At 34.5% G+C, this 12,833-nt stretch overlaps 1 protein-coding gene across 1 annotated transcript; it reads left to right on the top strand.

The window, feature by feature from the left end:
• The first annotated feature begins 2,201 nt into the window (after positions 1 to 2,201).
• Positions 2,202 to 9,305, top strand: LOC142972752 (cytochrome P450 4d2-like). The gene is made up of 9 exons (XM_076114013.1): positions 2,202 to 2,353; positions 3,002 to 3,091; positions 3,466 to 3,576; positions 5,168 to 5,350; positions 5,746 to 5,942; positions 6,286 to 6,337; positions 7,382 to 7,586; positions 8,393 to 8,544; positions 9,030 to 9,305. The coding sequence occupies exons 1-9, from the start codon at positions 2,266 to 2,268 to the stop codon at positions 9,239 to 9,241; spliced, it is 1,290 nt and encodes a 429-aa protein (XP_075970128.1). The 5' UTR covers positions 2,202 to 2,265; the 3' UTR covers positions 9,242 to 9,305.
• The last annotated feature ends 3,528 nt before the right edge of the window (positions 9,306 to 12,833 follow it).

Genomic DNA, 12,833 nt, shown 5'->3' with positions numbered 1-12,833 from the left:
GGGAAACACTTGACCAGTACAAGGAATCATCTACCTAGTTGGATAGTTTCATTGATATTGGCAATAATAGCAGAATAGCAGCTGTGAAAACCAGTACACACATATGTACATAAAATTGCGTCTTTTTTCTATAAAGATAGGCAGAAATTAAAAAACACTATTTGTTGCGCTTAAAAGTTTGTGCCCACTATCCCGTAGCACGGTCATAGTATGGTACTGGACAGTGAGCATAGGCCTATATTCAAATTTATACAGGTTGTCATACCGGCCCGCTTCGAATACACCTGATATTTGAAGAACATTATGACCAAAACTTTTACGAGTTTTTGGTAGGTAAGGAACCGTTTTTTTTTTCTGCTCACAGTCGCGTGTTTTGCAAAACGTTTTTAACGGTTATATATTATGATTGATATTATTATGTTTTTATATATCATAATTATAAAAGTACATTGTATTAGTTTACAGTGTTTCCTCATACTGCGCGTATTTTGCGTATTATTCAAAGTGATTTGTTTTGAACTAAGTTACACGTGTTTGGCAGAAACTCGAAGACATAATAATATGGCCAATGATTATGAGTTGTAAAACCCATAAAAATATCATTTTGATTTTCCTATGATCATGGCCAAACGAGACTCGAGACGAGTTTTTATAAGTATATTGTACTTATGTTAATTATATGCGCAAGAATGCAGAATAAAGATAGATGACATTTATATATTTTTTACATTTTAATTAGCAAGTCTAGTGCAAAGTAAATAGGTTGCCGTGGAAATCTATTTTTGATGTAGGCTATTTGATAATGAGATGAATAAAGTGTTAATTACTATGATCAGTAATTATTAGCTTAAAACATTAGTTGGAATTATTGATTGATTTATTTGAAAAAATTGTAAACAAAAACTAGAAAATGGTTAGTAAAAACTTGTTAAACAGCCTATTTTGTTATTCTGGAATTTCTACTTACCAATTTATTTCAACGCCAGATTGCTTGTTTTGACTTCACAGATGGCAGAATGTGCCGAAAGGTGTAGGAAATATATCTTCTTAGTTAAATATGAATATTAGTCACTTAATCACTTAATCCCGGGCTACTATAATAAACATTCTAGTATAAGAAACGACCAATAAGAAATGCCCGATCCGGGACTCCAACCCGAGTCCTTATGCTTAACTCTCGGATACCCTACAACTAAGTGTCCTATAGACAAATATTTGTTGATGCATCTACAATTTTCAGCCAATTGTCGATATTGCTTCTTAGATCGCGTCCAGAAGGGGCGAATTTGCCGCGAATCGTTAGATAGATATCGCGAGATACTAGACGCCTCTTCTGGACAACCCATTCCTAACTTGATAAAAAATACTTTTTATCAATTAATAAACGAAACAGAGCGTACTATACTAACCAATAACTGATAATCATACTTATATACTTCTAAATACATACTTATATGAATAAATTAACAACCAGGCTCAGAACAAATACTCGTGCTCATACAAATATTTTTCCCTTGTGCGATTTGAACCCAAAAATTGCTTTTATACGTATCCCATACAACTAACATCCAATAGAACCATAGTTAAAATAAAGTTGATTGCCTATTTTTGTGATGTTATTACGCGAAAGCTGGAAAATATGTATCCATGCACGCGAACCTATGTTGCGAAAGTAAATACGTCCTCAGTAGAAAAATGGCGTATAAGGGCGCGTTCACATATAACGTCCGTTTTAACAGGATCCGTTTTACGAATCCGTGGATTGCTGTTATTTTGTCGAATCGGTATTTTTTCCTGTATACGGAATACTGTATTATGTGTGTACTGGCTCATACAACTACATACGCTAATAACACACACGTTTAAACGGACCTGTAAAACTGACGTTATATGTGAACGCGCCCTAACTATGCATCAATGGTCGAAATATAATAATCTGGTTTGATACACGTGCCACCATGGTGTCCAACTCCGGTTTTTCCTGATTAAATGTACCTATAAATGCGTAGGCATTTCTCAAATTTTGGTTTCACGGGCCGCAAAAACGCGTCGTATATATATATAATACGTATTTTTCCTTTTCCAAATAGTCTATCAAAGTTAGTAGCACGTTGAACATAATTTTATATATTTTGTTTGGAAATAATTAATTTTTACAATTTACCATTTGTATACTATAATTGTTATTGATTAACAATGTTTTGGCAAATTTTACTACTGCCATTGTTAGTTTGGCTTGTCTTCTTATGGCGAAGGGATAGAAAAATGGTGTCGTTGTATCGGAAGATTGGAACTGATTCTCTTCAAATACCTTTCTTTGGACACGGATACAAATATGCTGGTGATGATGAAAGTAAGTATTGATTTTATACTATTGGCTGTTTCTTTAAGGCCCTTTGCGCATTATCGACGCGTGTGTGAAAGGAGAGGGACTAAGTTGAGATGAAAAAGACTGGGAGCCGTCTCCAACATAGTTGGAAGAAAGGCTAGGCTTATGATGTATGTATGTTAGGATGCCGAAAGGTGTTTTCCTTGCCGATGCCGATGATGAGCGCAGGGCAGGGCCCTAAAGCTATTTTACAAAACTATGACACTTATTTTTTTCTCAGATATGTATGTTTTAAAGGATTGTGTAGGACAAAAATTATTTTAGTGTATTTTGAACCAAAATTGTCGAAAGGGTTTGTCATTTCACCGTAAATAAAACATTGGATAATGACAAGGATATTCTAAATCCTGTTCTTATGCAACAACTCTTAACAACTAGTTTCCCTTGTGTACTACTGCGGTTTTAAACCATTTTTTATAACAATAAAAAAATAAAAAAATAGATCATGACAGAATTTAATAACAATAATAAATAATCTGTATATTTATGTGCAACAATGGCCTACAGCTCAGTAAACGCTGAGCTAAGCACAGCATTGAGTTTCAGCTGCTCTTAGCAATATAAAATTATACTTCATTTTGAAATTATGATTACACTTTTATTTACTTTCAGCCACAATGAAGAATTTTGAAGAGCAGGGACTGGAAGCAAATAGAAAAGGTGGCATCGTTGGAATTTGGCTTATAAATACACTGTACGTAAGTGAGTATGATTTGAAACCATATTGTGTTATTTTCAATCGTACTTTTTGGGTCAATAGTTCATTGTAGAGGTAATTATTGCTATTAGCAATTATAATAAAGAATAGAATTTTATAAAACTTTATTGAATATTGATAGTAATGCTGGTCAAGCTTTTACTATGAAAACTGTATGTTTTGATTTAATTTGTATTAGACGTCTTTATAATTATACTTAAGTTAAAGTTTGCGTGTTTTCGTCACCCCTGCTGCCATCTTGTAATAATATTTTCACGCTGTATCTTGAAATTGAGGCACCCTTAAACTTAAGCCTACATTGACTCTACTTACATAACATTAAATTATAATTAGTTTTTCATTGTTTTGTTGATTCCAGTGATCACAGATGCGGCTGATGCTGAATTTGTCTTGAAACAATGTTTGGAAAAAGATGAAATGATGAAAGTCACTCACGTTGTTATTGGGAACGGCAGTGTTTTTGCTCCAGGTTAGTTTTACAATATATTTTACATGATAGACTAAGACCGGTAGGTACTTACAGTGGTTTTCTGTCATTATCAAGTATCACCAACCGACGTATTTTTATGTTTATTAATTCAATGGGAGACTGTACATTAGCTACTTTTAGCACTGGTGATCGGCGACTTAGCAATACTGATGAGTAGATAGTGGTTTTTGAAATATCTTTGAAAAATTCGTTCTTTCCTATACTTCGATGAAATGGTCATCATTTGGTTTTTTATGTTTTGCTTTAATTTTTTTGTTATATTTATTAGCATAGGTATAATGTTTTTTGTGACGTCATGAGAAGAAGACACGGTAGTAATAAGTAAATAATGTCATTAGGTTTTCACACGGGTTTCTATGCACGTGAAGTTAATTAATGAAATAAATAGAAAAATGTAACGTATCTAATTCAGTAACTAGTTTCTTAGACATTTTTCGGACGTTTCACAAATATTCAGTCACACGGACCTGCATATTTTAATTGGGTACGCTGAATGTAAAAAAAGATCACAAATATTTTCAATTTAATTATTTTTGATCATTTAGTATTGCGTGAAAGAGTAACACACATTAATTTATCCATAAACACATTCATATTTATGTATTCAAGTAGCATTCGTGTTAAAAAAAACTAGTTTCAGTAGATAAACAGTTAAAAGTGACATAATAATCTTGCAAAACAAATTGTTTTCGTTTAATGGGACCAAATATTATATTATATAAGACAACTAATGTGATTAATTTGTAAAACAATGTATATTTTATTAGAAAATAATCAGTAAAAAAAAAACTACGCCGTATTACAAACTACTCAAATATTATTATTTTCCCTTTTTAAATTTTTTGGCTCGGAAGCGCGGTCGGTAGTGTATACGACTGCTAAGCATGAAGTTTCATGTTTGATTCCGGTGTCGGACAAAGTACTATAGTATTTTCTAGTTTATATTAGAACACTTCTAAACAGTAGCCTAGAGTTAAGTAACTTGCCGGTATAATACAGCAATAGACATACTATACAGGACTAACATTGTTAATGGCAAAAGGCGGGCGTTATTTATACACATTTTGGTATTATACGCATGATATTATGTATGCATTATCGTTTTTCCTCCTCATTTATCACTGTCTTAGTTTTAAAAACACGAAAGTTTGAATTGAAAAAAATTATACCTACAAGGAAAAATTATACGAATAACGACGCTAAGTTATCCTCATATTATAGAGCCTTTGGCGACGTAGCTTAAAATTGTATTAAGCAAAATCTATAATTCTATATACATCTAATTACCGGTGTGTTCGTGGTAACTTTTAAACAACTAAACTAAATTGGGTAATTATTTTTTGACATGTTAGTAACTATCGGGAGAAGGTGTAAGAGGGACCAAAATTCCCGTGGGAATGGAATCAACGAGATAAAATTGTACTATACCCGGACGAAGTCGTTTCGATATTTCGTTCATATCCTTTTGAAAAAAGGAAAGAAAAAATTACTACTTAAAATTCTATTTAGTCCGTAGTAAGTTAACAAATGTGTGACTACTACTGAAATAGAAGTATTTCTTCTTTTCCAGTGCCAATCTGGCGTCCACGTCGCAAGGCCCTTGCCCCTTCCTTCAACCCGAAGAACCTGAACACGTTTGTGCAAACATTTGCACAACAGAGTCAAATTATGGCGGACAATATGAAAGCAGTGGTAGGAGGTCCGACCTCGTTGTGGACTTTCGTCAACACTTATTCATTGGACTCTATCTGTGGTAAGTTATAGTCCTGTATAGAATATAGATCAAAGTCAAATTATGAAAATACCATGTTTTTCAATTCATCGAGAAAAACTGCATTTATTGATTCTGCAACTCGGTAACTAAGGACAAAATTGAAGCTTTAGCTGGATAAATTCTAGCAAGCCAAATTAAAAAAAAAAAAACTTACTTGTGTTTCCAACACAAGCTTTTTCTACTTTCACTTACTCGGTATTTGCATCTGTAAATCAAAAGTCTAGCTTAAGTCAAGCTCGCACCCTAATACATAGGAAAAACATTGTTAATGGCGAATAGACATGGGTTTGTTTCATATACTTTCAGGTATATTAGGCGTGATAGTATACATAATTAAATATGTATGTATACTGTATTTACTACTCTTATTTCAGAAACAACAATGGGAGTAAAAGTAGGTTCGCAGCAGAATCCAGAACTCCAATTTCTAAAATCACTAGCTAAGTTGTTCAACGCGGCTATTGCGAGGATGACCAGGCCCTGGCTTCAATATGACCCGGTGTACAGACTACTGCCTCACTACAAGCACCTCATGAAGAACAAAGGAATTGTTTGCGATTTTGTTGACAAGGTAATTTTAAATTCTATTGAAATGGCTTGGAAAATAAAATAGCCCCTGGTTAATAAGGCCCACCACAAAATATCAGAGGCGCGATGATCATACAAAAATCGATTAAAGCTTGTCTTTTAGTTGCCATGTTTTGATCTACATATTGTCATAGGAGCTTAAACTTTATTTTAAATTGATTTATTCTAAGTATCTTTGCAGCGGTTATTTGGTTAGGCCTTAGGCCTTAGTTACCTCTCAATATAAAAAAAACGGGTCGGCAATAAAACTGTGAAATCGTAACGCTACGTCTGTTACTTTTAAAACTCTCTTCTTTGAATGAATAAGTAAATATGTTACATTTCAGATTATCATAGAAAAGAGGAAGGCCTCGGAAGATGAAATTGCAAATCAGAAAGGTTAGATCTGTTTTTATTTTGACTAGCTTCTCGCCCCGACTTCGGCAAGTTACCTTAGCATATAATACACAAAAAAAATCGTCTTAAATCACTATATCTATTCTTGAAAACCAAACGAAAAACTGTTTAGTAGATTTTGAGTTCTATAATATTTTTTATTGGTAAATGCGATAGTGATGACAAACGTGACTTCAAAATACTAGTTTATTCTATAAATATTAATTTATCACATCATCTAAATCAATGTCACTCTCAAGACTTAATACAAAACGTTAAGGTAAAATATATTTTTTTAAAAATCAGTATACTAATGAAACCCGTTTTCGGTTCTGAGGGAAATATTTCAATTTGTTGTCAAAAATTGTGTTATGGTAAAACCTGAATAATTTAACGATCATCCCATTAATTAGAGGTGTGTGCTATGCTACAGTTAGCATAGTACAAATCTTTAAAAAAATACTAATAATCAACTTAAAATAATATAATGTATAATAGAATACGGGAATTAACGCGAACACGCATTTTACCTTAAAATGCCTAACAGGTAGTCTGCCTGGGACCACGGCGAGTGCAACCTGCGCCGAAACGTTAGGCATTTTAAGGTAAAATGCGTGTTCGCGTTAATTCCCGTATTCTATTATACATTAAACATGCAACGCGAGAGTTTAAAAGTTATGATTAAAATAATATACTTTTAAATAAATACATACCCTTAAAAATAATTTAGCGACCCAGCTTCCCCCGGTTTAAAAAGTTATTTTACAAAAAACATTTGCTATTTTTACACATAAAGCCACCTCTTGAATCACTTTACTTATTAAAGAACCGCACTAAAACCGTTGCATTGTTTTAAAAATAAAAGCATAGACAGGGAAAGATAGCGGATAACGAGTTTGTTATAAACTATGTAGTGATATAAACATCCAAACTTCGAACAGATAATAGTCCTTTGGTTGGACTTTAGCCCATCGGGCACAGTGGTTATTGATCGACGCGTCTTCACATCAACGACTGTGTCTAAATTAATGCATTTTTTTCTTGCAGAAGTGAAATCAAAATCTTTAAAGTCATTTATTGATATATTACTGGAAGCAAATGACGAGAATCAGAGTGTGTACTCCAACGTGGAGTTGGGTGAGGAGGCCTTAGTTCTGCTAGTAGCTGGTACTGATACGTCCAGCGTCGGTATTGCGTTTACCTTGCTGTTGCTGGCCAGGTACCCTGATGTACAGGAGAAGGTTTATCAAGAGTGAGTACACATACCTATTAATATAGCCATGTAATTACAGACATATATAAAATCACACCTTCTTAGAGAATACCACTGCCGGTTATATAAATAAACTAGCTTTAACCCGCGATTTCGTCCGCCACCTGAATTTTCCTATAGGAATGCGTCATTTTCCCGGGGTAGAGAGTAAGTAGCCTATGTTTTTTCTCGGGTATAAAAATATCTCCATACCAAATTTCACGCATACTGGTTCAGTAGTTCAGGCGTGGTTGAGTAACATGCAGACAGAGTTACTTTCGCATTTATAATATTAATAAAAAGTATGGATTAAATAAAGTTGTAGAATGACTGCCTCTATGGCGCACGCCGTTGTGCACACTGCCTGCCACCGGAAGTCTCGGGTTAAATTCCCAGGTCGGGATAAGTGTCTACAATTGGTACTCTCTAATTAATATCAAGATATTTCCTAATGTAGCCCAGAGCTTAGTAAGTTGCCCTTGGCCTCAGGCTCGCCCCCTACTACATGAGAATGAGATTGTAAATGCGATTAAGGCAAACCCCTGTTAATTTATCTATAGCTATGAGTTTGAGATTGATTATGTTACTTGTATTTGATAAGGCGCTTTCAAAATAGAAACATAAATACAATATTATTTTACTTATAACTGTATTCTCGTATTAGTCACATTTCTAATGCGTACCTCATAGGAAAAAGGCGTGATATTATGTATTTATTTCAAATGCATCATTTTATTCTAAATGTTTCTTATATTATTAGGTAAAATGTTGAGTAAAATAAACTAACAGTAATATTTTCAAAACAGAATTCAAGAAGTGTTCGGCGACTCCGACCGTCCTTTGGTTGTTGAGGACCTTCCCCATCTCAAGTATTTGGAACTCGTCATCAAAGAATCTTTGCGACTGTATCCTCCAGTGCCTATTATTTCTAGAAAAGTGGAAACTGAAGTAACTTTACGTGAGTATAATTATTCTTATCATACCTAAAAAATCTCTTAAAAAAAGATTCTTCTGGCCCTTTGGTTAACATTATACAATTACACTATCTTAAGTTAGATTTGCTACAAAAGCTGGCTACTAAGAGGAATAGCCCTTAATATCCATTGACAACCTCGATGACAGAATTCTGTCAGCTTTTCGTAATAAAATAATATTAACGTAGCTGCGTAGGTGTAAGATTCTATTGACGAAAAATAGCAAACTGCGTTGGTATTGGAATTTTTTTCATTAGTTATATTTTCTGAATAAACGCGTTTGTAATGTTGTTCAGAAAGATTTGAATTTGTATGCAAAATAGATCACAATATGCACGGTGAAAATTCTTAAATGTTATGATAAGTACCTTATTATTTTACAACCCAACGTTAATGTCAAGTCGCATTAATCATTTTCGCGGCAACAGTCTGTGTGTGAGTGACCTTTATTTATTTTTTCATATTGCAGCATCAGGATTGACACTGACGCGAGATTGCGGTATCTTCGTAAACATTTGGGCTTTGCACCGCAACCAGAAGTACTGGGGTGAAGACGCTCATGAGTTCAAACCTGAACGATTCATTAACACTGCCCTCACACACCCTGCGGCTTATATGGCGTTTAGTTATGGACCTCGAGGCTGTATAGGCAAGTATTTTTTATGGATCTCGCATGACTAGTAGTACTACTACTAGACTACATCTACCGTCTGGGCGGTAGTGTTTGCGACGACTGATGACGAAGTCCCAGGATCGATTTCCGGTATAGATGAAGTCGTCAGGCTTATCCAAATTTTTGGAATGTATTTAATAGGTGCCCGAAAATTGGGAATGGGCCCGGTACATTAGGTTTGCCCCTTTTTACATGAGACTGACTAGTAAGTAGCGAAGTGAAATACACCCAGTATTTCATGCACCTCTACTTTCGAGTTTAATAGGCGCATCAATAAATGCAGTTGTCATTCACAGGTTCACAATATGCATTCATGTCTTTGAAGACGAATATCTCGACTGTCCTTCGCCGGTACAGAGTTCTTCAAGCAGATGCTACTCCTCGGAAAATTCCTTTAGGTGAACAACTGGTCCTCAAGTTTGACATGATGTTGAGACATAAAGAAAACTTTATGGTGCGGCTGGAAAAGAGGTCATAGGTTTTAGAAGAAAGAGATGACATGTGTGACTGATTAAATGTGTAGTTTTAGATTACTCTTTAAGACATACAAATTGTGAACTATAGTGAAAATGTTTTAGATTCTTTCGTCAAATATCAAGAAGCAAAAGATGGAAAAACCAGTGGATATTTTAAATTAGTTTGAGATGGTTAATAATATGGAAAAAAATACTTTTAAAGATCAAGTGAAACATTATGATATTATCAAGTTTTTTTTTGCTTATTGTGATCTGCGTTAAAATAATTTATGTGAACTTAATTATAGATAGTCTTAAGTACGTTTAGATACTTTGATCTACTGGGATAGCAACTTTTATGTAACTATAAGCATAAAATAGGGTGACTTATCACCCTTTAACTTATTAAAGAAATTGAAATAATACAGTGTTGTATAATAAGTTTAAATAAATAAATAAGTTTATTATCATCTAATTTTAAGTAAGATCATATATTATGAAACTGATATAAGTATTTTTATTTACCATCTAAAATAAACACTTGCAAGATTATAAATAAATGTAAAGAAACGAGATTGCTTATTGAAAAACCTTAGGAGTTACCCTTAGCAAGTTATCGAAGATGACTAAACTTTCTACCGATATGCATAATATGGTAATAGTCAATTTAACTCAGTTTATACTAGATAAAAAAGGTGTAAAGAGAAAACTGGAGAGGATGGGGTACCATTTTAAAGACAAGCCATTTTTTTTGAGTTTTGTCTTTGCACTCAGTCGCCTGTAGTTGAGGCGCCCGTAGCCAGTTGCGCTCATCGGTCAGTAAACGATCTGTGGATTAAGCAAACCTTGGCGCGGTCATTCCATAGATGGGTGACCACATAGTGTTATTTGAACAGGGCGTCTCCGTGCTTCGGAGGACACGTAAAGAGTTGTTGTCAATAAGATAACAGTCCTTAAGCCACGTCAAAGGCCTTCGGGCGGCTTGAACAACTTTGACACTAGGTTGACCACTAACCATACGACAAGAAGAATACTCAGTCGTCTTCCCGATGACACTTAATCGTACGGACGATTTGATGTCAGCGTCTCAAGTTTTTAAAAGAATTAAAACGCAAGTAACTTGTAGACAGCCTCTAAAACGGAGTCCTCGGTATCAACATGACGACATGTATGTCGGCGTGTCGTCGGCTTTAGTATTATATTAACTTTTTTTTTCACATTTAAAAAAGACAACTCCCCCTCTAAAAATTGCTCTTGTGTCGCGGGGACTTTTACAAACATACAAACAATGGACACAAAGCACAACCAGACCCGAAACAATTATTTGTGGGTCGCATAAATAATTGCTCCGTGTGGAAATCGAACCCACGACCTGCCGACGCAGTGGTGTTGGCGTGGTGATCTAAACCACTGCGCCACGGAGGCAGTCAAATAAACTCCATCTTGGTTAACAGCGACAGCGATGATGGAAAAACACACCTATTGTTTTGTCTATAATATTTTTATCTCATAACTTTAATACAAACCTATGCTATAATTGCTCCAACTATATAAAAAATATTCAATGAGGAACTTATTTTTTTAGTTATTATTTTCCGTAAACGTTATCTTGATGGTTGACCCTGAATTATATTTTTGGCTTAAGGTATGTAGAAATTATTAAACCGCATTTTGAAGGTCAACTACATAATGGTTAAACCCAATAGGGCTTCGATACCTGGTTAAACCACTTATTGTAACTTCTACGTTACATGGTTATTATACAACTAGTGGCTGCTCGCGACTTCGCCTGCGAGAACTTAACTTTTCTCCTGTCACAACGTTTTACATTGCTGCACCATTGTTGTCAATCATAGCATAATGTTATATAGCCTATAGCTTTTCTAAATAAATGGACTATATAACACAAAAACGACGGTTCGAATAGAAAATAGTTCTATTCGAACCGTCGTTTTTGAGATTAGCGCATTTAAACTAACAAACTCTTCGATTTTGTATGATTAAGTATAGTATTAATATTATATCCGAATTTAACCTTGGATTGGTTTGATGTTTCGGCGCAGGTTATACGGAGATCAGCCGTGTGAATAATTTAGTAAAAAATTACCTTACTTAGTAAATATAAGTTTAAGTAATGATATTAAATAGTTAGATGAGTAATTCTTCATTTGTGTCTTTCTTTAATATGAATTTAGCATGTCAATGAACTGACAGTCTAGGCATAGTTAAAGCATTTAGTTTTTATATTATAAAGGTTTTTTGTCAACCCTGCCAAGTAAGTCATTGTTTATTGAAGGCGTAAATATTGTCATTAACAGCAAAATACCTCGATTTCAAGTAACCAAGACTAAGTATGTTGATTCTTATGTATTACTAGCGTTTGCCCGCGACTTCGTTCGCGTGGTTTGGGACTTAGAACAGAATTTTCAAGCTTTCATCTCCTATATAAGAATTGATCGAAATCCTTACTTAGCGCATGCCTAACATCTATCTGCACGCCAAATTTCAGCCCGATCCGTCCAGTGGTTTGGGCTGTGCGTTGATAGATCTCTATGTCAGTCTGTCACCTTTGAGTTATATAATATATTTTGAATATTCATAGTAATAATAGTACGAATGTCTGTTACCCTTACAGTAAACACAGAAATATAAACCACAGAAACTTGTCGTAGTACTTAGTGGTCGTTTGTTCGATTCTAATGAGAATAAATATTTGTGTTATCAATCAACTAATTAAGGCGGGTTGGTAGTTACGGCGTGTATTGCTCTTATCAATACAATATATTATCACTGTTGGTTCTTAATACTTACGTCTATAGAATTAATTCACTGTCGTAGATAACTTTATTTTCACACTCAGTGTTTAAAACGTCAGCTATATAACTAGAGACTGCCTCCATGGCGCAGTAGTTTGGGTCCATTGCCTCGGGAGGTTGTGGGTTCGTTTCCCACACGGGACAATTATTTGTGCGATCCACAAATAATTGTTTCGGGTCTGGTTGTACTTTGTGTCCGTTTTTTGTATGTTTGTAAAAGTCTCCGCGACACAAGAGCATTACTTACTGCGGGAGTTGTCTTTAAAAAAAGGATTTTCTTCTATACATTTATAGGTAAATCCTCTACAAAAATGTTTTCGTCATTATTA

Source organism: Anticarsia gemmatalis, chromosome 5 (assembly GCF_050436995.1).
Source record: "Anticarsia gemmatalis isolate Benzon Research Colony breed Stoneville strain chromosome 5, ilAntGemm2 primary, whole genome shotgun sequence".
Classification (NCBI taxonomy): Eukaryota; Metazoa; Arthropoda; class Insecta; order Lepidoptera; family Erebidae; genus Anticarsia; species Anticarsia gemmatalis.
Note: the sequence above shows the minus strand (reverse complement) of the source record. Positions and strands in the feature narration are given on the sequence as shown.